Raw genomic sequence first — 21756 nt, 5'->3', positions numbered from 1 at the left:
TCTCTAAAGATCATTCTCTATAATTGTTGCTCTTCTACAACAAATTGCAGTATGAGAAAAATACCACCTTTCCCTGGGATGAACTCCCTCTGAAAGACTTCCTTGAGACTGCTATTCCCATGCAGCAGTCTGTGAGTTGGTAAGATATATAAGTGGGAAGCTCCATAAATGGCTTCAGGTGTATAGGTGTAAGCTGCTAGTTTCTCTTCTGTTACTTTGCCATTCACCTGAAAAAGAGCAGAAAAAATTTCCCACTGGCAGAGTGGTGCTTATAGATTTCCCTTCCTTTTCACACAGCTAACGAGACTACATCACCCTACAGAAACACACAGATCCAAATAGCAAAGCCAGACACATTCTCACTATAGAAATTTTCCAGAATCAAACTTGACAAACTTACTTTTAGGCCTTGAGAAAGTTGCTTTACAGTCTTGCCTTAGTTTATCCAAATATATCTATAAAAATATAATTCTAATCCCATATGTAATATTGCACTGTGCTACTGAGATAGACTCAATCCCTGGCTAAGCCACCCAGAATCCTTCTATTCACTTTTAATATGCATGCCTTGTTTCCAAGAAAGTGGAGGGAGATGTTGCCTCTGAAAAGAATTTAGGACTTTCTCAGCTACAATATGACTTTACACCATACTTCTCTGATCAAGAAAATGCTGCAAATTATAAATAATAATAAATAAATAATAAAATATAGAAATAAATAATAATTAATTGTAATAATAAAGAATAGAAAATACAAATAAATAATAAATAAAAAAGAAATAAAATAATAAAAGGTGGCACAACAAACAATTGGACATAAAATGTAAATAGTAAACTTCAAACACTTTTAAAGAATTACCATCTGGAACTATCAACAAGGTTTATATCTTAGATTAAGTAACTGTGGAGTATATGGGGGTCTTGGAAGGAGATTTTTCCATAATAAATACTGATATAAATTTTCAGAAACAATTGATAAAAACAACTTTAATACCAAGTTATTTATTCAAATACAAGTACTGCATCTTTTAGCAGGGTGCAAATCAGAGGTATTTAAAAGGTTTAATTTGTCTCAATTTGAAGTCTGAAAAATTACAGTACTTTAAAATGAGAAGTCACTTTTAGAATGTTAGCCCAGAGTAAATAATCACAATAAAGCTTCAAAGTACAAGGGCTGAAATTTGATCAGAGTCTGTGAAAATGTCTTCTGTCACTACCATATTCATGGAGCCTTGCCCATCTCTTGACAAAAAAAGGGAAATCTGAAGCCCTTTTGCAGATAATGATAATTTTTTTTTTCAGGTTTCCTTTTCCTTCCTCTCCTTTCTTTCTATCTAGACTTCTCTGTAGCTCCATCACTACCTAATGGTGTGGTTTCCATTATTTTAATTATAGGAAATAGTAAGTGAAATAATGGACAAATGTAAGCAGAGCAGTTTGCCTGAGGTCAGCCTGGGTCTGGCAAAGAAAGTCCCATGCAGAGAAAAGCAAATGCCCAGCTAGACCCTAGGTGACATGTGCAGTGCCACTTGACAGTGCACCTGGCACAAATGTTGTGGCTTTTAGGGAAGCTTATTAGGTGGCATGTATTTTGGCATAAATATACACAGCCACTTGAACACACAAACCCGTTCCTAAGGAGGATAGCAGGGAGTATCTCTGCAACCCTCAAGTGCTGTTCTCCAGGAATCTCTGCTGGTCTGTGCATGAATATAATAATAATCTTTTTTAGGAGGTTTCAAGCTTTTAAGATCTGGGAATCCATTCCCATCACACATTTCAGTGGTTGGAGTTAGCCCAACCAAGAGGGCAGCAAGTGAAATTTCTGACTTACCTTTAGCAAGAAGTCAAGAGAGCACCCAATGCAGTCCCCTATCCAATTTGCTTGCATTTCTTTAATGCCATACCACTCAGGGAGATCAGATAAAGCATCAAACATGGCCTTAAGCAACAAAAGAAATAATGAGGACATTCAGCTTTTGTAAACATATGAGTTAATACTATGGGTTTAATTATAACTAACAGCAAAATGGCAAGGTACTGGTAAAAACATTGGAAGAGGTGGTTTTATATTGCTGCTACCTCAAATTAATCTCTCTGAGACTAGAACTAACACGGTACGAGCCAGAGGGATGGCACTGCCAACAGAGACCCTCTTGTTATTAAAAGTGGCCTTTCTTTTGAATGGATTAGACCTGAAGATACAGGAATGAAAAACTTAGATGAAAACAAACACAGAAAATATTCCCAGTGGTTGTAACTTCTGGGAAGTGTAGGTGACCTACTGAGCTGAACAAGACTTAACAGATGTGCTTGCAGATATGAAGCCTACATTTGTATTAGTTGTTTTAGACAATAGCCTAGAGATTGCAATCAGACAAAAGGTGTTAACATGTCCTAAAATTTTCAAGCTCTGGCTTAAAATAGCATGATAGTTTCTAGCTATCTATTTTTTCATATTTTGTATCGATATTTTACCAAGCACAACAGGCTGAAAAATTGATTGGGATCTTTAGTTTGTATCATCCTGCAAAAACAACACTAAATCATAATAACAAAGGTCTGTATTAAAATAAAAAAATACATAATATTATAGTATTAAAATTCTTATAAGCAACCAGCAACAAAGCTGGGTCTGGAAGGGGGTCCAGAGCAAGTCTTATGAGGAGTAGCCAATTCACCTGGAATGTTTAGCCTGGATAAAAGGGGGCTCAGGGAGGACCTTATCATTCCATAAATGCCCAAAAGGAGTCTATAGTGAAGTGGGGGTCAGTTTCTTCCCTCAGGTAACAAATGATGGGACCACAGGAAATGGTCTCAAGTTGCTCCAGGGGAGGATACTAGAAAAAAAATTCACTATGGAAAAGGCTGTCAAACACTTGGAACAGACTGTCCAAGGAAGTGCTTGAGTCATCATCTCTGGAGGTATTTAGAAGACCCACAGATGTGGAACATGCTTAGGGACAGGGTGTACTGATGGACTTGGCAGTGCTGGCTTAACGGCTGCACTTGAGGACCTCAAGGGTTTTTTCCAACCTAAATGGTTCTATACTATGCAGCAATGAAGAAATTCAGTGTTGCCTCCTTTACTAGCTATAATGTCCAACAGCCAACTTGTAACTTCTATGTATATTTGCACTCAACAAGAGATAAATCTATGTATTTATGTGCTTCTGATGTGTGGAATGGAAGCATAAAAGTCTATTTCAAATCAACTAGTATTTGTCTAAAACGTTTGAACAGCATGATTTTAATAAATGGCATCTCTAACAATGTAAAGAAGACAGATAACTTAAAGTTCATCTCATTTTTCACTTCATAACACTTCACATTTTTGTTATGAATACTGTGACTGTCCAAAATCTTTACCTTGGCAGAAGTACAGCCAGAGGCATGAGTCATTTGGACAGATGGTGAATATGCTGAACAATTACAGTTAAAATCTAAGAATAAGGCAACATGTTGAATAATTTCTCCTTCAGCTGTGACTCTCAACATCAAATGTGCAAGCTCTTTATTATCTCAGTAATTACTAACAATCTACAAGGATGGACAGTAGCTCCTATGTGCTATTCAAACCAAACAGTAGGTAGGTGGATAATTAGTGAATGCACACTTAATTCTTCTCCAAGAATGCATTTCAAGTTCTGTTTTAATGACATACTTAACTAATTTCAAAGTGAGATGCAGAAAAGTTACTGTAAGAATTACTTTTTTAGTTACTGCTCTGCTGTATATCTGTCATTCAAAATATAACAAAAGCCATGTCCTTTGTAAACCATAATAGTACACCACCACTTGGGATTTTTATTGCTTTCTACAACTTTAAGAATCAAACCAATTTATTGATGATTTATAAATGAAAGAACGTTAGGCTTTTGGAGAGGTTTTTATTACACTATATCTTTAATCAGTTTTGACAATTGCAAGCATGCTATATCACAGAGAATTCAAAGATTGGAGTATTCTCATTAATTGCACCGTTCCAGAAACAACTAAGCTTTATCTACCATGATCAATCTATGTACTTATATAATTACGAAAGAAAAATAAATAATTGGAGATATATATATATATCTATACTATGTATGTATATCTCTATACATACACACAATACCTAGATACATTCTTTGTAAGAACCTTATGGATTTTAGAAAGAATGACATTGTGCCAGTACACACAGAACTGGCTGTTCACATTAGATATTCTTTCTAATCTACATCACATTTTGCTGCCACAAGCAGCTAATTGTGCATGTGTTCTACTGAAACTGTACAGTCTGTAACTGCTTGCCAGCAAAGCTTCCTAGATATTTGTTCACTGCAGTATTCATACACCAAGATTGTCAATAGCAGTGTGATAATGATTTTACTGTAATTCATTGGCCTTATTAGAAGCTACAGTATAACTTAACCCAGTTCTTGTACTGATAATGCAATTACTTCTTGCAACTAAATACAGGAAGAGCCAACTTTACTTCATGTGAATGAAGATAACTAAGCTTACTCTGCATGATGGTGAAGCCTAGCAGGGTTTGCAAACATAAACCATTTATAACTTAATTTATACATAAACAGTTTAGTGTGATTGGAAACAAAAAACCCAAGCCAACAAAAACACTTCAAAAATGTTCAAAATGGAATTATGATTCCCAGTTCTTTGTACTCAACAAACTCCTTAGGTTTCTTGTCAAACCTATGAACAGCAGGTGAAGCAGAAAATGAACATGCAAACCATAAACAATTTATCTGGTGTACAAAGGCAAATAATACAGAATATGCACACTGCCAGCATGTTAGTAAGTGTTTCTGAACAGTAAATTATCTAGCGTACTCACTAGCAGGAAAGCAGAGATACATCAGTTCTTACACACATGAATGCACTTGTACATCCAAAATTCAAATATGCATAGGAGGTGTGCCTGCCCATGGCAAAGGGGATTGGGACTAGAGGATCTTTAAGGTTCATTCCAACAACTTAACATTTCATAATTCTGTAATTACTGATAATTTCCATTTAAAAAAAAAAAGCTGATCTTAAAAAATGTGTATATAACATCTTATTATTTCTGCCACAAATTTGTTAACTTGATTTGTTAACACAGAGAAGACAATCAGCAAGAAGACTCCCAGCACACAGGCAAATAAACAAAAGTAAAACCATGTTGGAGACAGCAGGGGACAAAGAACAACAGCAGCATTTCAGTCCAGTAAGCAGAGAGTGATAAGATTACCAAATAAACACAGTTTTCAAATTTCTGATGATAATAGTGAGAAATTTGGAAACATTAGGTAGCAGAGTATTTCTGCTTTCATTTCTCATTACTCAGAAAGAGACAAGAAAACTTCAAATGCAAACATCTAATTACAGGAGAAATTACTCCCATCTTAATTAAACATAAGTCAAGGAATAGCATAAATACATTTTGGCAGTCTTTCAGATCTAAAGATAGACAGACTCAGGAAAAGCTAAAGAAATCAAATTTGTGTTCAGGGATGAGAATGATTTAAAGGCTCTTACACCTGAAGAAGCTGGAGATTGAGGATAAACCAATGTTTCACGGACATTTTTACTCTTTCAGAACATGCAGAAAATCCTGGCACAGCCAGAAGATGAAAGTCAACTACCTCAGATGATCAGAGAGTAACTAAATCAAGACGAGTTTGCTGAAAATTCATCAAAGACAATGATGACCAAGCCTAAAACTAGAAGTAACACATTGTATGTGAAAAACTGGTCTCACATTTCCAGCTGTTTATTCTGCTGAGGATTATGACAGAAACAGAACTTCAGTTAAGTAATTTTAAGGCAAAAAAGATCCAGAAAATCCAAGAACATAAGTGCTTTACAATTTCCCAAGAGCATCTCAACTCCAAAAGTCCTCTTGTTTTAGTTCAAAGAAAGATTCTGCTGAACCCCTAAAAAATTCACTCTCTGACTTCATGAACTAAAAGTTTTAGTAGATCAATACCTGCTACTAATTTCATATCTAGTGAGAGTAATTTAACTCCTCTATGACAGTACATGAAATAAAGTGGAAAATCTAAATATAAGCTATGTAATCAAATGTATACTCTTTTTTTAAATGAAGACACTTCAATGAAGTTTGACAGATCTGCAAGGCAACAAGAAGATCAGAATAAAAACTTCAACAAAAGGTTGCATTTCAGAAGAATTCAATTAGCAAAATAAAATTGCATTCTACTAAATTACAATAAATTTAAAAGCTTTGCTTCTGAGGAAGAGTCAAATAAATATCCAAGCTCTGCTTGGATTAAAATGAAATTCTTTACTTCATTTGATCAAACTCCCAAATGAGCAACCAAATGTAAACTAAAGATTACACAAAATCATTTAATACAACTTAATATATTAACATATATTAAAGTACAAGAAATTAAAGCTAGGCTGCCCACTGTTTTATTTTGCACTCTATTGCACTGTTCCAACTGTGATTATATGGCACAGCTTCTGCTGGTATTTAATATCTTCTTGTTTTACTATTCTTCTTCTCCTTCAGACAGTAGTTTCTGTCTGTACTATTGTAGGTCACTCTTGACTTTTATTTCCCATGTGTGAAGAATACTAAAAACATACATTAAAGAGGAGCAATAACACAGACACTGCGTATACTGAAAATTCTTTCTCATAAATGTCTGAACTGTCAGCAGTTTTCCCATTTCCTTACCTACAATTTATGGGCAACCAACACCTCTGGTGTGATTACACAGAGCTGAGGCAAATAAATGTTTCCTTAAAAGCAAAAAGTAAATCCAGAATTATTCTCCAGATTTGCTCTTCAGAGCTGTTCCTTGCTTAAATTTCCGAAGAGAAGATACTCCCTTTCTGAAATAATGAAGTATATATTTGTGATGAGTAACTAAATCCATAAATAGAAAAGCTCTTCAAAACATTTGTTATCATTTTTAACAGTATTAAGTATGCACTGTTTTGGTTAACCTCATACCAACAGGAACTTAAATGTACATTGCTGTACCATCAAATGAGATGCTGTGTTTAAAACAGGGTGAAAAGACCAGCCTGGTATGGATATCCACAAACAACCTTCTGCCTAGCCAAACTGACAAAACAGGGGCCATTTCTTAGGAATGAAGTGCTCAGCAAGCTGGGAGAGCACTGCTCTTGGTCCCTGTCCAGGAGACAGCTCTCAGCCTGGCTCACGAAGAAGAGTTTCAAATTGAGCTTTATCAGGCCTGCTCTGTTGGGAGAAGACAACTATGAGCTAGACTCCAAGTGTGGGAATCAAAACAAATCGTACATAAAGAATGAAAAAGAGCCAGCATTTCAGTTCTCAGTGATGAGACATTACCTCCTGCTATGAAATCCCAAGGGCTACCAAGACTCCTAATATCCTGAAATTCAGTACTTCAATCTCATTACATTTCATTACCATTCTGCTTAAGATCTCAGAAATAAAATACAAAATAAAAAAATCAAGCAAAACACAATTACATGAAATAATTCCAAATCTATTCAGATGAGACAAAAAGGGCTGTCAGATGCAGTGGAAAGCCAAAGAAAACCTGGAGAAGAGTTGTAGTTCATTTGCTGTTTTCCCTCCACAGAATCATGCCCAACATTTGTATTCCTGATACCCACAGAAAATCAGAAGGGTTTATCTCTAAATGTCTTTACAAAAAAACTTAACTAAGAAAGGGTGCTACTTATCTATATGGCAACTGTCAATTACATCAGTAGAATTCTGCTGGTTATGTTCTCCATTATTTGAATTAAACAGACCGCCCTACTGCTGTGCAAAAAGGGGAGATCATTTAAGGCAAAACTTGAAGTTTTAAAGTTGCTTCTGTTTCATTTTATTTGAGAAAAGATTATTTTCCAGCTATTTGAATGAATTTCATACAGTAAAATATGGAAAAGAATTGTATAAATTGAATTTAGGAAGAACAGCGTCTATAAAAAGACTAACCTTGCCAATTTTGTTTTGAGGACTTAGCTGACCACATATAAAAACCTCCATAAAAGCAATTTACAGGTACACAGAGAAAATACTAACATTTACAGACAGATTTTTCCAATGAATCTGCCTACCAATTCAGCAGGGTAACCATAGCAACTAAATGTTTTATCTTAAACATCTTAAATGCACAGACAACAATTTGAATAATAATGCCATCAGTTAAGGCATTATACTTTTATCAAAGAAATGTGTCAAAAGAAAAATAACAATTAAAATGTTCTTTAAAAATCAAAAAAAGCTGCTAGACTATTTCACATGTACTTTACAGTTTAAAAAATGGGTCACAATTACTTTATTACTTTTCATAAGCAAAATGCTTTCTGCTAAGCATTAAAAGCATGGTCAATATTTTTGCCCTTTGAACAAAACTCATTACCAGTGGTAAATTGCCACGTGAGCCAACACTGCTCTGTTTACAATTTTTATTGCAAGAAAGGAATATGAGCTGGTGCAGTAAGTACCAAAAAAAAAAAAAAAAAAAAATCAAAGCAAGTCCACAGGAGATGATTGCTCTGAACACAACAGAAATGTGAAAAACAGTGTGTGTAGGAATGAAGCACTGATTCCTGTAATACCCAGCTTCACAGACCACTAATAATCATGCAACTCCTGGATGCCATTTGACCAGTAATGTAGGCACTGCAGATGAAGATTACTCTGATTAGTTTTTATTTCCATTAAGGTTCTGAGATATCAAGGAAAACATAAAATGATAAATGGGCAAAAGAGAGCAACACAGATGACTAGAATAGATCATCAGTATACACTATAAATAGGCTGAAAGTTATAACAAAATAATTTATGGATGCTACAAGCAGAAAATAAGTTGTATCCATACATATTGAGCCATTATTGCTAACTGGTAATTTGCATGAAGAATTAAGGGCTAGAAGATTAATTAAATGTATTTCAAATGGAACTTTTTCTATGAAAGAAGGTTATGGAAAGACTTACAGTGCCTACATTACTGGTCAAATTTTCCTCTAAGCCACACAGGAATGGAGCAAGTTAACAAAAATAAAGCTTTTTGTTTCCAAATACTTTCCCACTATGTCAATTTATAGAAAACTCAGGTATAACTTTGGGGAAGGAATAGGAAACAGATTTGCAGAGAGCCATTTTTCAGAAAAAGGGCAAGGAAGGTGATACTTCTGACATTTGATCTTGAATTTCTGTAAACTTTTCAGAAGAAATATAAGTCACCATTAAAGGCACAAGAAAAAGGTGACCAGAATCAAATGGTTTTCCCTATGATACACCAAAACCAGATAAAGGCCTGACTGTACAAAGGTGAGTGAGACACTCATAGAATTCTAACCCTCTAGGTCTGAAAGTAGCTCAATCGAAAAAAAAATACAAGTCTTCCCCAAAAGGTGCAAGGATTAAGTTACTCTTAGTGCCTTCCAATTTTTAGATTTCAAAATAAGACAGAGTGGAACTTCAGTGGATAGCAGAAATCTAGTCACACAGCTCACTGAAAGCCTGATCCACTTAGCTCTCTACCTTTTTCCAAACCCAGGAAAAACATCTTGCACAAAGAAGGATTAAATCTGCTCTGTGCCTGTGAACTTGTCCAAGCTGTGAGGAAATAAAGGGCCATGTGTGCTGGGATACAAATTCTGGCAGTACAGCCGAAAGACCTAAATGCTGCTCTATACTGACAGAAAACACAGATTTTCATATCACAATGATTGTGACCACGCTAACCTGACATAATCTTGTCTTAACCTTCTGGACACATTTAAAAAAAAAATGAATTGGACAAAAGATGTTCAACAGGTAATTGACTCAAAAATGGGAAATAAAGAACTCAGGATCAGACAAGTTCTGGAAGGGCAAATTTCTATTTCTGTTAGTGTCTAATGCAAAACTAGTTGACCACACATTTGAAATTCCCCATTTTATAATGTCCCCTCATATTTCCCTTCTACAGGAGTCTGGCATATGAATTACCAAACAACTGACAAAAAAGGGAAGTGAGATTCATAAAGAACCAAACTGCTTTACTAATTTATCATTAGAGGCACAAATATCTGAAGTCTTGGAACTGAAAAGAATTTCAGGAAAACAAAGCTGTACTGGTAGTGTTTCTGGTCTGGTTTCATAAGCCAGGAAAATCTCTTTATGGAAATAAGTGTGTTCAAAATCATGAGACATGAAATAATACCCCTTGCCAAAGTAAAGGTATCATCACCACCCATGTTATTATCCTGAAATCGTATTAGCAGTTAAAGATCTTTAGCTTCTTAAAGAGATGTCTTTATCCTCCACTATAAGGACTAATTCCTTAGAAATCTGGACCCTCCACTCCAAGAGGAAAGGCTCTGTAAAGGATGAAGGTGAATGAAGGTCTCCCTCTCAATAAAGCCCATTCTCCTGGCAAAGAGCTTTTGAAAAGAGGTGGGGAAGAAGGTTTGAGGAATAGGCTAGGAAGAGTGATTACTGTAACCAGGGTGTTCAACAATGCAGGAAAACGTGGATTCAGATGAACTGTCAACAGCCTGATTCCAAAGATAAAGGGGACAAAAGAAACAGACTTGGGAGGAAGGATTCATGGGTTTTACCACTCCTGGGGAAGTACTGGCACGACTACCATAACGAATGAAGAAATGTGTGCAAGGATGTTTTGAGGATAACTAGTCAAATTATTCAGAAAGAGAAGCCAAAGTTGTAGCATTTCAGATCTGTAATTTGGCTCCTGTCAAAATGCTAATGTGAAGCTTCCTGATTATTATGTCAGTGTGTGCAAAGAGTTTCTAAGAGACTGAAATACTTGGCCACTATTAGCTCAGATCCAGCTTCCCTCCAGTGGACTGTTTTCAGCTGTGGCTTGCAGTTCATGGGCTGTTCAGAGTTGTATGGCCAAAACAGTCTTCTTCAGAAAATAAACCAAAACATGCTATGTTATCTAGTCTCCTGCAACTTGAAAGAAAAAAATTACCAAAAATAGGGACTTTATTTGTCTTAATCTTCCAAGCATGAAATCTATCGACTATCAGATATTGGACTTCATAGAACAGAGCCTGGTAATCTGCTATTCTTATTTCAAGGTGGGGGGGAAGTTATTTTTCCCCCTCTACAACCAAATGTTTAAAAGCCTTGCCAAAAGAAGCAGAGTGAGACTGTTTAAAAAGAACCACAGCAACAAAAATAGGAGTGAGTGGAGGGTGAGTAAAAAGGAAAATCCAAACCACCTGCTGATTCTTGGTAGCATCTGTCACTGTACAAGAAGTGGGAGAACATGTAGGTAATGCTTGCCAAAGTACTTCAGCTGGAAGCAGCATGGCATCATTCACTGATCTGGTTGTATCAGCTAGCACAGACCCTATGAATATCAATCACAAACAGAACAAAATTTTGGGAAACCTTCACAGAAATATGTAGAGTACTCAACTGTCCTTTGCAGCAATGTTTTAAGGTTTTGTAGGAGTTGATACAAATGGTCTTCCTGAAACGAAAAGCAGAAGCAGCTCTTATTCATGTCACTAAGATGTTCAAGAACAAAAGATCACCTGCACATTTGCCCCTCATGTAGGTAGGGAAGATGGCAGTGTGCTGAGGGGGGAAGATGAGGGAATGTTGTGGAGGCAAAAGTTCCTTATCATAAGATAAGCATGCTTACTGGGGAATGACATGATGGAGATGTGATCTGCCCAAGAGATTGTGCATTTCCAGCATTTCTCAGGTAAGAGACTAAATACAAAAGATAAATCCTATAATCAACCTAGCAGAGGGTGGATACTGAGCAAGAGGCAATAATCCCATAAACCAAGGGTGTTTTCAAGGTTATTGAAAAGCTCCTCAGTCCGATGAGTAAAAATTTATGGCTGATTCACCCTTTTTAAAGGGATATAAGTGATTGGGTACCAGCATGGATACAGACCAGAAATACGAGTCATTGCTTCCTACAACCTGTACAGAGACAATAGACAAAAGAAATAACAGTAGAGACAGAAACTCTAATGGAGCTCCAGCCTCAAACGGGGGGAATCATTGAGTTGGGGCACAGCCTAAAATATCACAATGGTCATAATGAAATCTGGTGACAAAGGAACTGAGGAAAAAAAAAACTCAGAACATTGTGCTTATTTTGTGATGCTGCAGACATGCTCCATTTTTCCTTCAGCTATTGCAAATGTTCCCTCCTTACTGCCAGAACAGGCAGCACAATCAAAAAACATGTATCTCAAGCACCTCTCTGTGTATGAAGAATCAAAGCATCAGGCAGGATATCTAAAGCTTTTCTCTTTGTTATGAACAGATCTAGAGAGAGACACAGACTTCTTCTCCTTGGATGATAGTGGAAATTTGGCTTCTTGAATCTGAGACTTGGCAAAAGGATCAAAGACAAATGTTTAATATTTTCTTGGGAGCAACTTTCTCAATCTGTACTTGAAGTCTCAATACACACAGAACACTCAGAGGGAATAAAAACTTCACCTAGACATGACAGGAAGTGGACACTTTCATCTCAGAAAGCATAAAGCCTAAACTTTTGTTCTGAATTCTGAAGTATGGAATCTACATTGTCCCAGCACAATCAAAACTGGAGCTTATAAGAAAAAAAGGATGTTTAAATAACTTGAAAACATTTTTAAAATAACAGATTATCAAATAGAGTATGAAGTGAAGTAGAAGGTTGAGATGAATCTTCAATAAAAAGCAGTTAAACATAAAGAACTATGGTACAGACACAGGTAGAACTGAATGCTAGGTAACAGGCTGTACTCCATTGCTTATAAAATGCCCACAAGTCAGCAAACAAGTTTTGCACAGCTCTACACTCAAAATATGCAGAAAAGCACTTGATGGTGAATACAGATGCTAATGTGCAAATGCAGAACTCAGTAATTCACTTCTAATTTATGCCTTTTGATTCCTTCAAAACTTAATCCCACACCAGTTACCTACAATTCTTAAAGAGGTGAACAGAAGAACTTCAGGGGTAATAATTTTAATATACACACATACACAGGGATATTATTATGCAATTATATATTATTCAAACGTGTATCTATAAAGGACCACATTCAGCTTAATATTTCTGAACAAAAAGTCTCCTCTTCAAAGTGCTACCATAATTTCCAAAAACTGTATTCTCATACCTTTGCATAAGCAGTTGTCTTGATAAACCACTGTTTGAGGTATTTCTGCTCCACTTTTGCTCCTGAACGCCAAGAGCAACCATTGTCATCCACCTGCTCATTAGCTAGAACAGTCTGATCCACTGGATCCCAGTTAACCAAGGCCTAAAAAAAAGTTGCAGGAAGAAAGAACACTTTCAGCAGCTAGTTAAAAACCAGTTTTACTTTACAGATGCCAAATGAATTATCCAGAGGCACACCTTGAAAGTTTGCCTGAGTCTTCTATATTTTTAAAACATCCATTTGAATCAGCAACATGGACTCAGCTGGAAAAGTTTTGAACATTCATCTTCTCAGAATTCAAAAGACCCAAAAATGCAGTTGGCAAGATTTGTCTAGACTGATCATGCTAGCAGGATAGACTGGTACTTGACTGCTTGGCTGTAATATATAATAAGTGTTCCAACTTGACTACACTTCAAATAAAATAGTCTGATGCTTAAAAGTTCTTCACTACTAATCCAAAAGTGTTGAGTCAGACTGAGGGGGATGAGTAGACAAGGATGTCCAACTCAAGAGGATAGAAACTCAAGGAAATATTACAGTGGTCAACTATATTTTAAGTGAAAGAGTTGATATTATCTGTATGCAACTCCTGTCAATACAAATGCATTAAGTGAAAATCTGTAAAGTGTAATTAATGTTGGTGTTCAACTCCACCAGCCTTGTATTTTGAGCTTTTGAGTCATCTGAAATACAAGACATAACATACTGGAAAAGAAGCAAAAATCAAACTCAACCTCCCTAGTGCTGAACAATTTAACTGGTCACTTATCAAAAAGGATCTAAGATCACAAAAGAATCCTATCCAAAAGTGGCATAAAATGCTATACATTGACTCAAAAAAATGAACAGAAAGAAAAAAATATAATCAGAGCAATAGAGTAATCTATGATATTGAATGTTATTTAGTATTTAAGCTAAATCGGTCTGACTGAAAAACAGCAGCTACAGTACCATAGAGATCTAATACATTAAACATTTAAAAAAAATTGGAATTACTTCTTTGGGTATGGGGAGGTCTTGTATCTCAATCAAAAATTAGTAACTGCACTCACATTGTACTTTATATTTTATCTATCACTGATCACCTTCTGACCAGTTTCCAAACACCCAATGTTGCTTCATTTTAAATATGCTACATATTCTTACAAATAGTAAATACCACAACCACTTTACAAATCTTATAATGAGGAGATCTAAAAGAAAGACACAGGGATCCTCTTGCTTAGAAATACTGCTCACAACTGTGTGAGCACAAAGCCTGGCTATACTGATTTATACAAAAATTATTATCATTAAATGAATGAATGTTATTCATTGATAAATTGAAACTTGCCTTCAAATGAAGCTTCTGTAAATTCAGACTTGAATTTAAACTTTTTACTTTTTGCCTTTTATCTGTTACCAACCTGCGGTATTATTATACCACACCAGATTTTATAAAAGGCTTATGAAAATTCATTGTGGAATTAAAAGAAATCAATATATTCCACTATTACAAATGTATTTTCCAGAATTCCAGAAAATACAGCTTCTTCAGTAATAATATAACACATTATGAATATGGCTCTAAAGTATGATCTTTTAATTTATAAAGTTCTGAAAAAATGCCACACAAAGTTACACCTAAAGAGAGATAAATCAGACAATATTGGGAAGTAATAAAATTCCAGTTGCATAAAGTGGTATTAGCATAAGCTTGTATTAAACTGGCTGTGACTCTAGGTTGAGAAAAAATTCCATTTCTATTTTGATCATAACATACCAAATTTATGGTGAAAATTTTGGAAGATAACTGAAATGATTACGTAACTATTTAGCATAACAAATCCTCCTGTTACAACTCATGAGGCTATATCTAAATAAATCCTGCAAAATATAAAGCAAATGTGCATTTAAGAAATGGTTAGTGGAAAGGTCTTTGTATTTTTTAAGTTACATTCCTTCCATCTCACACAGACTTTTGACAGTATCTAGAACCTGGCTAATAAATGAAATTTTTAGTTCCTGCTTGTACCTCACAAAGGCAACTTCTTGACAATGACAGCCTCTGAAACTATGACCCCAGGAAGCTGCTCAAAGTCACCTACACAAAGAAAGCAGAGAGCAGGAGTGTTCAGAGCACTCCAATTATCTCGCTCTCCTCACTATGCCAATGCAGACCATGTGCTTTTAAGGCAGGATTCATCTTGTCTAACTTCAGCTCTGCTACGTGTGAGTATCTATCTCCAGGCTTGCTGTCTCTGGGTCCACTATGGATTACAGGTATCTGATCAAAGTAGCAGAGTCAGGGCAGGTATTAACCTCAGTGAGGCACTCACACCTGGCCAGGTCAATAACCTCCACAGTACATTGACTAGGTGAGTACTGCAGGAAAAAGGGACAATTTTGCTGCAATGAACAAAGGTGCCCTCTCTGGATGCTGCAGCACTCAGGCAGACATTGTTAATCCTCCATAATTGCAGCTCCTGGACATCCTGAGCCTGTGTCTCCCTGCCAGGGTAATTTCTGGTCAGACATGCACACTGCTGGAACAGAGCATTAACTAGGCTAACACCTTATTCTTATTGTCACAGTAAGGCTATGAATTATCTCTTGTACCCAAAATGAAACTGTTATACAGGAGACTTCAAGCTGTGTTTAATACATATTGCAGATACACTGACAACATGAGACAAATATATGCTTTAAGTATTTATGACTGTTCAAAGAGACCCAGGGTTATGGGCTCTCTCTGCCATCTGTTTCCTGCCAAAAAGCAACTGGTTCATATCCACCAGAGATTACATCCCCTACAGATTGACAGATGCTGATTTAAGTCCTCAAACTGATCCTTGACTTGAAAGCAGATGGAAGTTAGAAGTAGATTCAATCACTGGTATCCAAACACCTCCAGGATCCCAGAGTATTCAGAGTCAGAATGCAAAATTTACTTTGTATATCATACCTGCTTTAAATGAAGCAGCAAACTTTTACTTTCCAGATTCATCTGACTTCACTTGCCAAACAACAAATTCACAGATAAAAACAGGTTTGTAATAACAAAGCTGGGGGGTTAGTTTTTTTTAATACAAGGAAAAAATAATTACAGAAGGGAAAAAAAACCCCAACCTTCAATCCAGCAAGCTAGTATATATTAACCATTAAGGGGTTTTGCTGGTTGTCATTTAAGATCTCTGAATACAAATGCAAATAGGAGAAATAGCTCAGTAACACCCTGTTATCCTAAATGCTTCCTTTCACCATCAATCTCTTTTTCCAGGTTCACAGAATAATTCGAGTATGTCCTTAATTATATCCTATGGGGTTTCCTGGTTTCTACAGAATACAAAGGAAATATCAAAGCATATTTAAGAAATCTTAGTTTCCATTTTAGGTTAGAAACATTCACTAAATTGCTGCTTTGTTAAAGTGCAGCTGGTCAGGTTTTTTGGAACTGCATTGCCTAGGCTATACAGAGAGTTCTCTGGACTGCTCATTCAACATCTTTGTTTCATCTCGTGTTTAAGAAATAACTGAAACCTTCACTTTTCAGATACAGCCTGACACATGTTAGGTGCAAAATATTATAATTTCTTAATGTAGTGGTAGCTGATGAACTGCTGTGATAGTCTTATGACACCTAATGCTTCTTTAATATTTTGAAGATCACAAATAGAGTTCTGGAATAGGACAGTTATGCACCTGATCTCCAATTATCCTACCCAAAACCATAAGTTCTGAGACAGTATTACAGTAATGTTAGACAGGTAAATAATCTCACTGCTGAACAGACTCCTAATGACCACCATGTCATGTATTTCCATGAGGGACAATAAAATCTAGAAAATAGTAAAGCCAGGAAATAAAAAACTAAAAGCTATATTCTGATCCTGCGCTTGAGTGCAAATCTCTGACAATAAACACTTCTGACTTGACTTGCTACAATGGCCATGCATGTTAGTTAGCTAGTTATAAACTGCCTCATAGAAAATTCTGTTATATATAAAATTAATTCTATTTTAGAGTGATTTAAAACTAACAGAGCACAATCACTTTATGACTGTGAATGGACAATGCAAAAATGTACCACTGACATGAGTGATCTAAATTAGCATAGCAGCAAAATGTTGAAGGTCAAAGTTTGTACCCACCTCTTTTTGATACACTATCCCAGCTTCAAAGAGCTTAAGAAAGAGATATTGTGTCCATTTGTAGTATTCTGGTAAGCAAGTGGTTACCTCCTGTAGAAAAGAAATAAAAATTTCTGAAACGATTCTCAGTATTTTCCTACACTGTTATAACTTCAACAATTAACCCAGGAGTGTATAATATATTCCACAGAGTAAACATTTATGCATGTATTCATGTACAAACCTATTTACTTGTAAAATGCTTACAATGAGTGATATTCACCTGTACACAAAACCAGAGAACATGGGCTTTGTGTGGGTTTAATGCAGAAGGAAAAGTTTCTCTGTTAACGTGGGATACAAAACTCTGTAAGATTAAAGCTGATAGGTATAAGAACAGAAGATGAATGGAAGTGATCACAGCTGCTTGATCAAGGGAACAGAAACAAAACTCGAAAAAAAAAGCAGACTTCTCTCAAAGAGTCCTCCTAGCCAGGCTGCCTTTCCCACTGTTGCTCAGCAATGGGAAGCAGGAGCAGAGGCTGTGGATGCTCAGAGGCAGCAGGGAGCTGGCTGATGTGAAGCAGGCAGAGCGAGGAGCTTACAGCTGAAACTGTGGGTGCAGGAGGAGAGAGAGAGAGCAGCGCTGAGGAGCTGCTGGCACACGGACGGTGCGGGGCAGACAGCATGGAATACTGGGTAAGGCTTGGGAAGGGCAGCTCACATTCAAAGCTCAAATAACCAACTGTTGCAAAAGGCAAGGAGCTCAAGCTCAAGTTAGGAGGATGCTCTAGGTTAAAGTATGGAAAAAATGAGTCATAAAAGTCACAAATGAGGAGGATGGTTATGAAGGAAATAAAGACGGATAAAAATAAAAGACAACATAAGCAGGAGGAATGGGAGTTATGAGAACAGCAAACTGCAATATAATGGATAGCTTTTCTAAAACTTGAAAAAAAAACTTTGCTAAGTTTTTAGTGAACTCTCATAATTAAAAAACAAGCTGCTTACCAACTGCTTACGAACCTCTATATTTTAAATGTTTGTTCTTAAAAAACTCTAACTTAAAATAAGCATTAATATGCAAAGACAACTAATGGATTCCATCATTACAGACTCCCTGTTTTCTCAACACAAACACTGGTTTCAGAGATGTAATGGAAACCCACATACCTGCTTGAAGTGGAAGAGGTTTCTACACCAACTTCAAATTAATATGAACATCTCTTGATTTTAAAGTTACTGACAAAAAGTAAGCCACTGATACAATTTATTCCATTTGGAGTAGTTATCAAGCATGAGAAATAGCTCTAAATGTGAAATGTCTTTCATGTAGGCTTTCCCATCATCCTAGCTTCCCACTACACACAGCTCCTGCAATATCATCTGCTACTCAAATGACATCTGAAATGCTCTGGCAGAAAATTTTTATTCTTTTTCTAAACTTTATATTCTAGTTGCTTTGAACTTTATATGCCAGTGCTGAAATATAGCTTTTAACAATTAATATGAACTTTGAATAAATGTGCCTCAAAAGTGTGTATAAGAGGCTTTCAAGATCAAAAAGAGACATTTAATGGCAAGTTTTCAGCTCAGCATGTGAAGACCTAGTAATGAAAAATAGTTGCTTGATTAAAACCCTTTGCTCTGCACTGAAAAAAACCCCACTTGATAAAAATCTGATTTCCATCTCTTCAACTAAGCACATTTAGTAGTTTTCCCCCTCCCTGCTTCTTCACACAGTGACAACAGTTCTTGTGCCAGTGTGATGCCACTACAGGCAACAGAGTTTCATCACTGGAGTATGAGACACACAAAAGAAGAGACTCAATCCCTTTCAGTACAATACAAGATTATGTGAGCAATAGGCAAATAGGTAGGACAACAAAAGCAAGCTGCCAAATAAAAATAGAAAAGTGAATGGAGATTGGTCCTTTTGGCCCTGAAAGGCAGATATGTGTCAACTGAAACAAAAAAAAAGACATTTCCCAATCTAAACAAGCATGTTATAAGCTTGAGCTACAAGATACAAGCTAATTGCTGCAAACAGAATCCCATGTACACGATCTCTCACAAGGAGTAAATAGAAATTTCTTTGAAAGAAATGCAGCAGACTGTACCACTGAAAAAGAAATCTGCTGTGTGGTCACTGAGATGCAAAAAGATCACTCAAGTTTAGAATTTAACTTTATAACCATGAAGGTTTGGTGTAACATTTCAAGTTAATGAAGAAAGAGAAATTACATCACTAACAAGTAAAATGAGGTGCTGAAGACAAGCCAGCAAACTCCTGTCAATCTTTGCAGAAATGTGTTTTGGTGTTTTTTCCCTATCATTTACCACAGTAAGATTTACTGTGATAAATAATTTTCTGTGTATTCCAGTTACTGACCTTGATTAAATGAATGATGTCTGATAAAAAGTTTCCATTAGGCTGCCATCGTGCTTAAATTAAGGTGAATGTTAACATTTCTATTTGTACTCTGTAAGCACGACAAAGATCCACAGAACACTGACAGAACTATCTTAACTCAGAAATACACAAAAGAGTTTATAAAAGGGTTTGAAAAGTAGCATGCTGGAGCCATTCCAGCCTGCCAAAAACTGTACATTTCTGCTTCTCATTTGCGATCTGAGCACTGGCATTACAGCATACATATAGAATCCTGTATCATAAAGCAGTACAGTGAATATGTATAACAGGATATTACCATATTTTCCACAAAAATAAAATACCTACTAAAAATCCAAACTCTTCTAAAAATATGTAAGATGCTGCTCAACTGTCCACTGCATGTGCCCTTCAGTGCACTGTGAGAGATGCAGTGATCACCCATCACCTCAGCATTTCAGTATTATGAAGTGCCAGGGAAAGCCTCTCCCTCTTTCCCCCATCCATTTTGCCTTTTACTTTTGTCAGCTTTAAACAGACACTCTCACCAAAATGCATCTTTGTCTTTGGTTACTGCTACTGTTCCTTATTCCTACAGGAATGACACTCATTCATTAATAGAATTCATTACAAGAATTTAAATTAATCACCTATACAGGTGGTTTGTTTTTAAAAGAGCAGATACTGGCAAGGCATAGGAAAGACCCCTATCCTTACCAAAAGCTACCTTGCTTAATCCATTTATTGCAGCACAGTAATTTGTTCCAAACAAATACCATACCAGAGGGGTTGGTAACTTTTTTATTCTTGCAAAGAAATTCTCAGTTACAGACTAAATGGTACTATTACAATCTGGATTTGATATCACTGCAATGTAGGAAGCAATGGGTCCATGTAAAGCTCAAAAAGCTATTCACTGTTATAAAATCTGATTTAAAGAGTACCTTTCAACTACCAATAAAAATAAGGGTAACCAATAGTAAAAAATCCTGCATTTAAAAAAACCAACAAAAACCAAAAGCTAAATCTAGATGAAAGATTTTGGTGTTTAATAAAAAGAAAAGTAATTTTCAAATCCTTTGTTTTGAAATTCATTATTTGTTCTAAACCTGCTCCCTTCTAACAATTTTCTATTATGAGTCTCTGACATTTTTGCTTGTATTTTTAAGAATAAGGTTACACTTTCAAGCTACTTCCATGGCTATATTTTAAAAAATAAAAGTAATATTTATAGGCTGCATGAAAAGATTTATTTTTTCCTAAGATCCACCAGGCTTTATGAATAACATATAACTAGACTGGGGATATGCAATTTCCTGGTTTATTAATAATAAATTTATTTTTAGCACAGTCTTATGCTGTCCTGAAGACAGGCATGTTGCACCTCTTTAAAGGGAGATAAGAAGAAAAAGTCAGGATGGATTTTTTTCAAAATCTATTTGGGAAGATAAAACAGTCTTTAATCAATTATCTGCCTATTTTGGTTTTCAAGGACATGTACTACCTCATCTAGAAGTATAATTATTTGATTTTGAGAGGTTTGGAGCTACACCAACCTACATTTCTAAATTAATTTGAGTATTTGTATTTCAAAGGCCTTTAGTTTTATGCTTTATTAGCTACAAATAGAAATGTCATACAGTGCCTACATTTTGGAACACGAATATATTTTCTGAAAAAAAAAAAGCAGTCTTGTATCAACAGTTTCTTTTTTTAAAAACTTAATTATAATTGGGTCAATGGTACATGGATGAGAAGAAAATTTCCTAGGTAATAATCTATGTACTGTTTGTTTTATGCATGTTCAGGCAGTACACACAAATGACAACTTCAAAATTAAATAGAAAATTATCTGCACAGAGAAAATCTACCAAAGATTTAATTTTTTTAATGTACAGAGCAGACGGGGAACATTAGTCTCATGCAAAAAATATGTCACTTGGAATGCAGAAATTGAAATTACTAAAAAACCTTCACAGAAAGAGCTACTTCCTGGGAGAAAGTTACAGATTGATAACAACTGGTGAACTGATGGCTTACTGGGAACATGCACTTGTTCTGATGACGCACCTGAACAAAATAAAGGAAAAATATTATATGCTTTTCA

General features: G+C 35.8%; 1 protein-coding gene across 1 annotated transcript in view; it reads right to left on the bottom strand.

Moving 5' to 3' along the window:
* The window catches only part of LARS2 (leucyl-tRNA synthetase 2, mitochondrial), an 83079-nt gene that overhangs the window by 41127 nt on the left and 20196 nt on the right, over nucleotides 1–21756 (bottom strand). The window contains exons 6-9 of the mRNA XM_066572070.1: nucleotides 17279–17368; nucleotides 13104–13247; nucleotides 1834–1941; nucleotides 68–227 (exon numbers count right to left, since the gene is read on the bottom strand). Of these exons, the coding sequence (XP_066428167.1) occupies nucleotides 68–227; nucleotides 1834–1941; nucleotides 13104–13247; nucleotides 17279–17368 (502 nt within the window). The remainder of the gene's footprint in view (nucleotides 1–67; nucleotides 228–1833; nucleotides 1942–13103; nucleotides 13248–17278; nucleotides 17369–21756) is intronic.

Source organism: Molothrus aeneus, chromosome 1, assembly GCF_037042795.1.
Source record: "Molothrus aeneus isolate 106 chromosome 1, BPBGC_Maene_1.0, whole genome shotgun sequence".
NCBI classification, from domain to species: domain Eukaryota; kingdom Metazoa; phylum Chordata; class Aves; order Passeriformes; family Icteridae; genus Molothrus; species Molothrus aeneus.
This window is presented reverse-complemented; position numbering and strand designations above follow the sequence as displayed.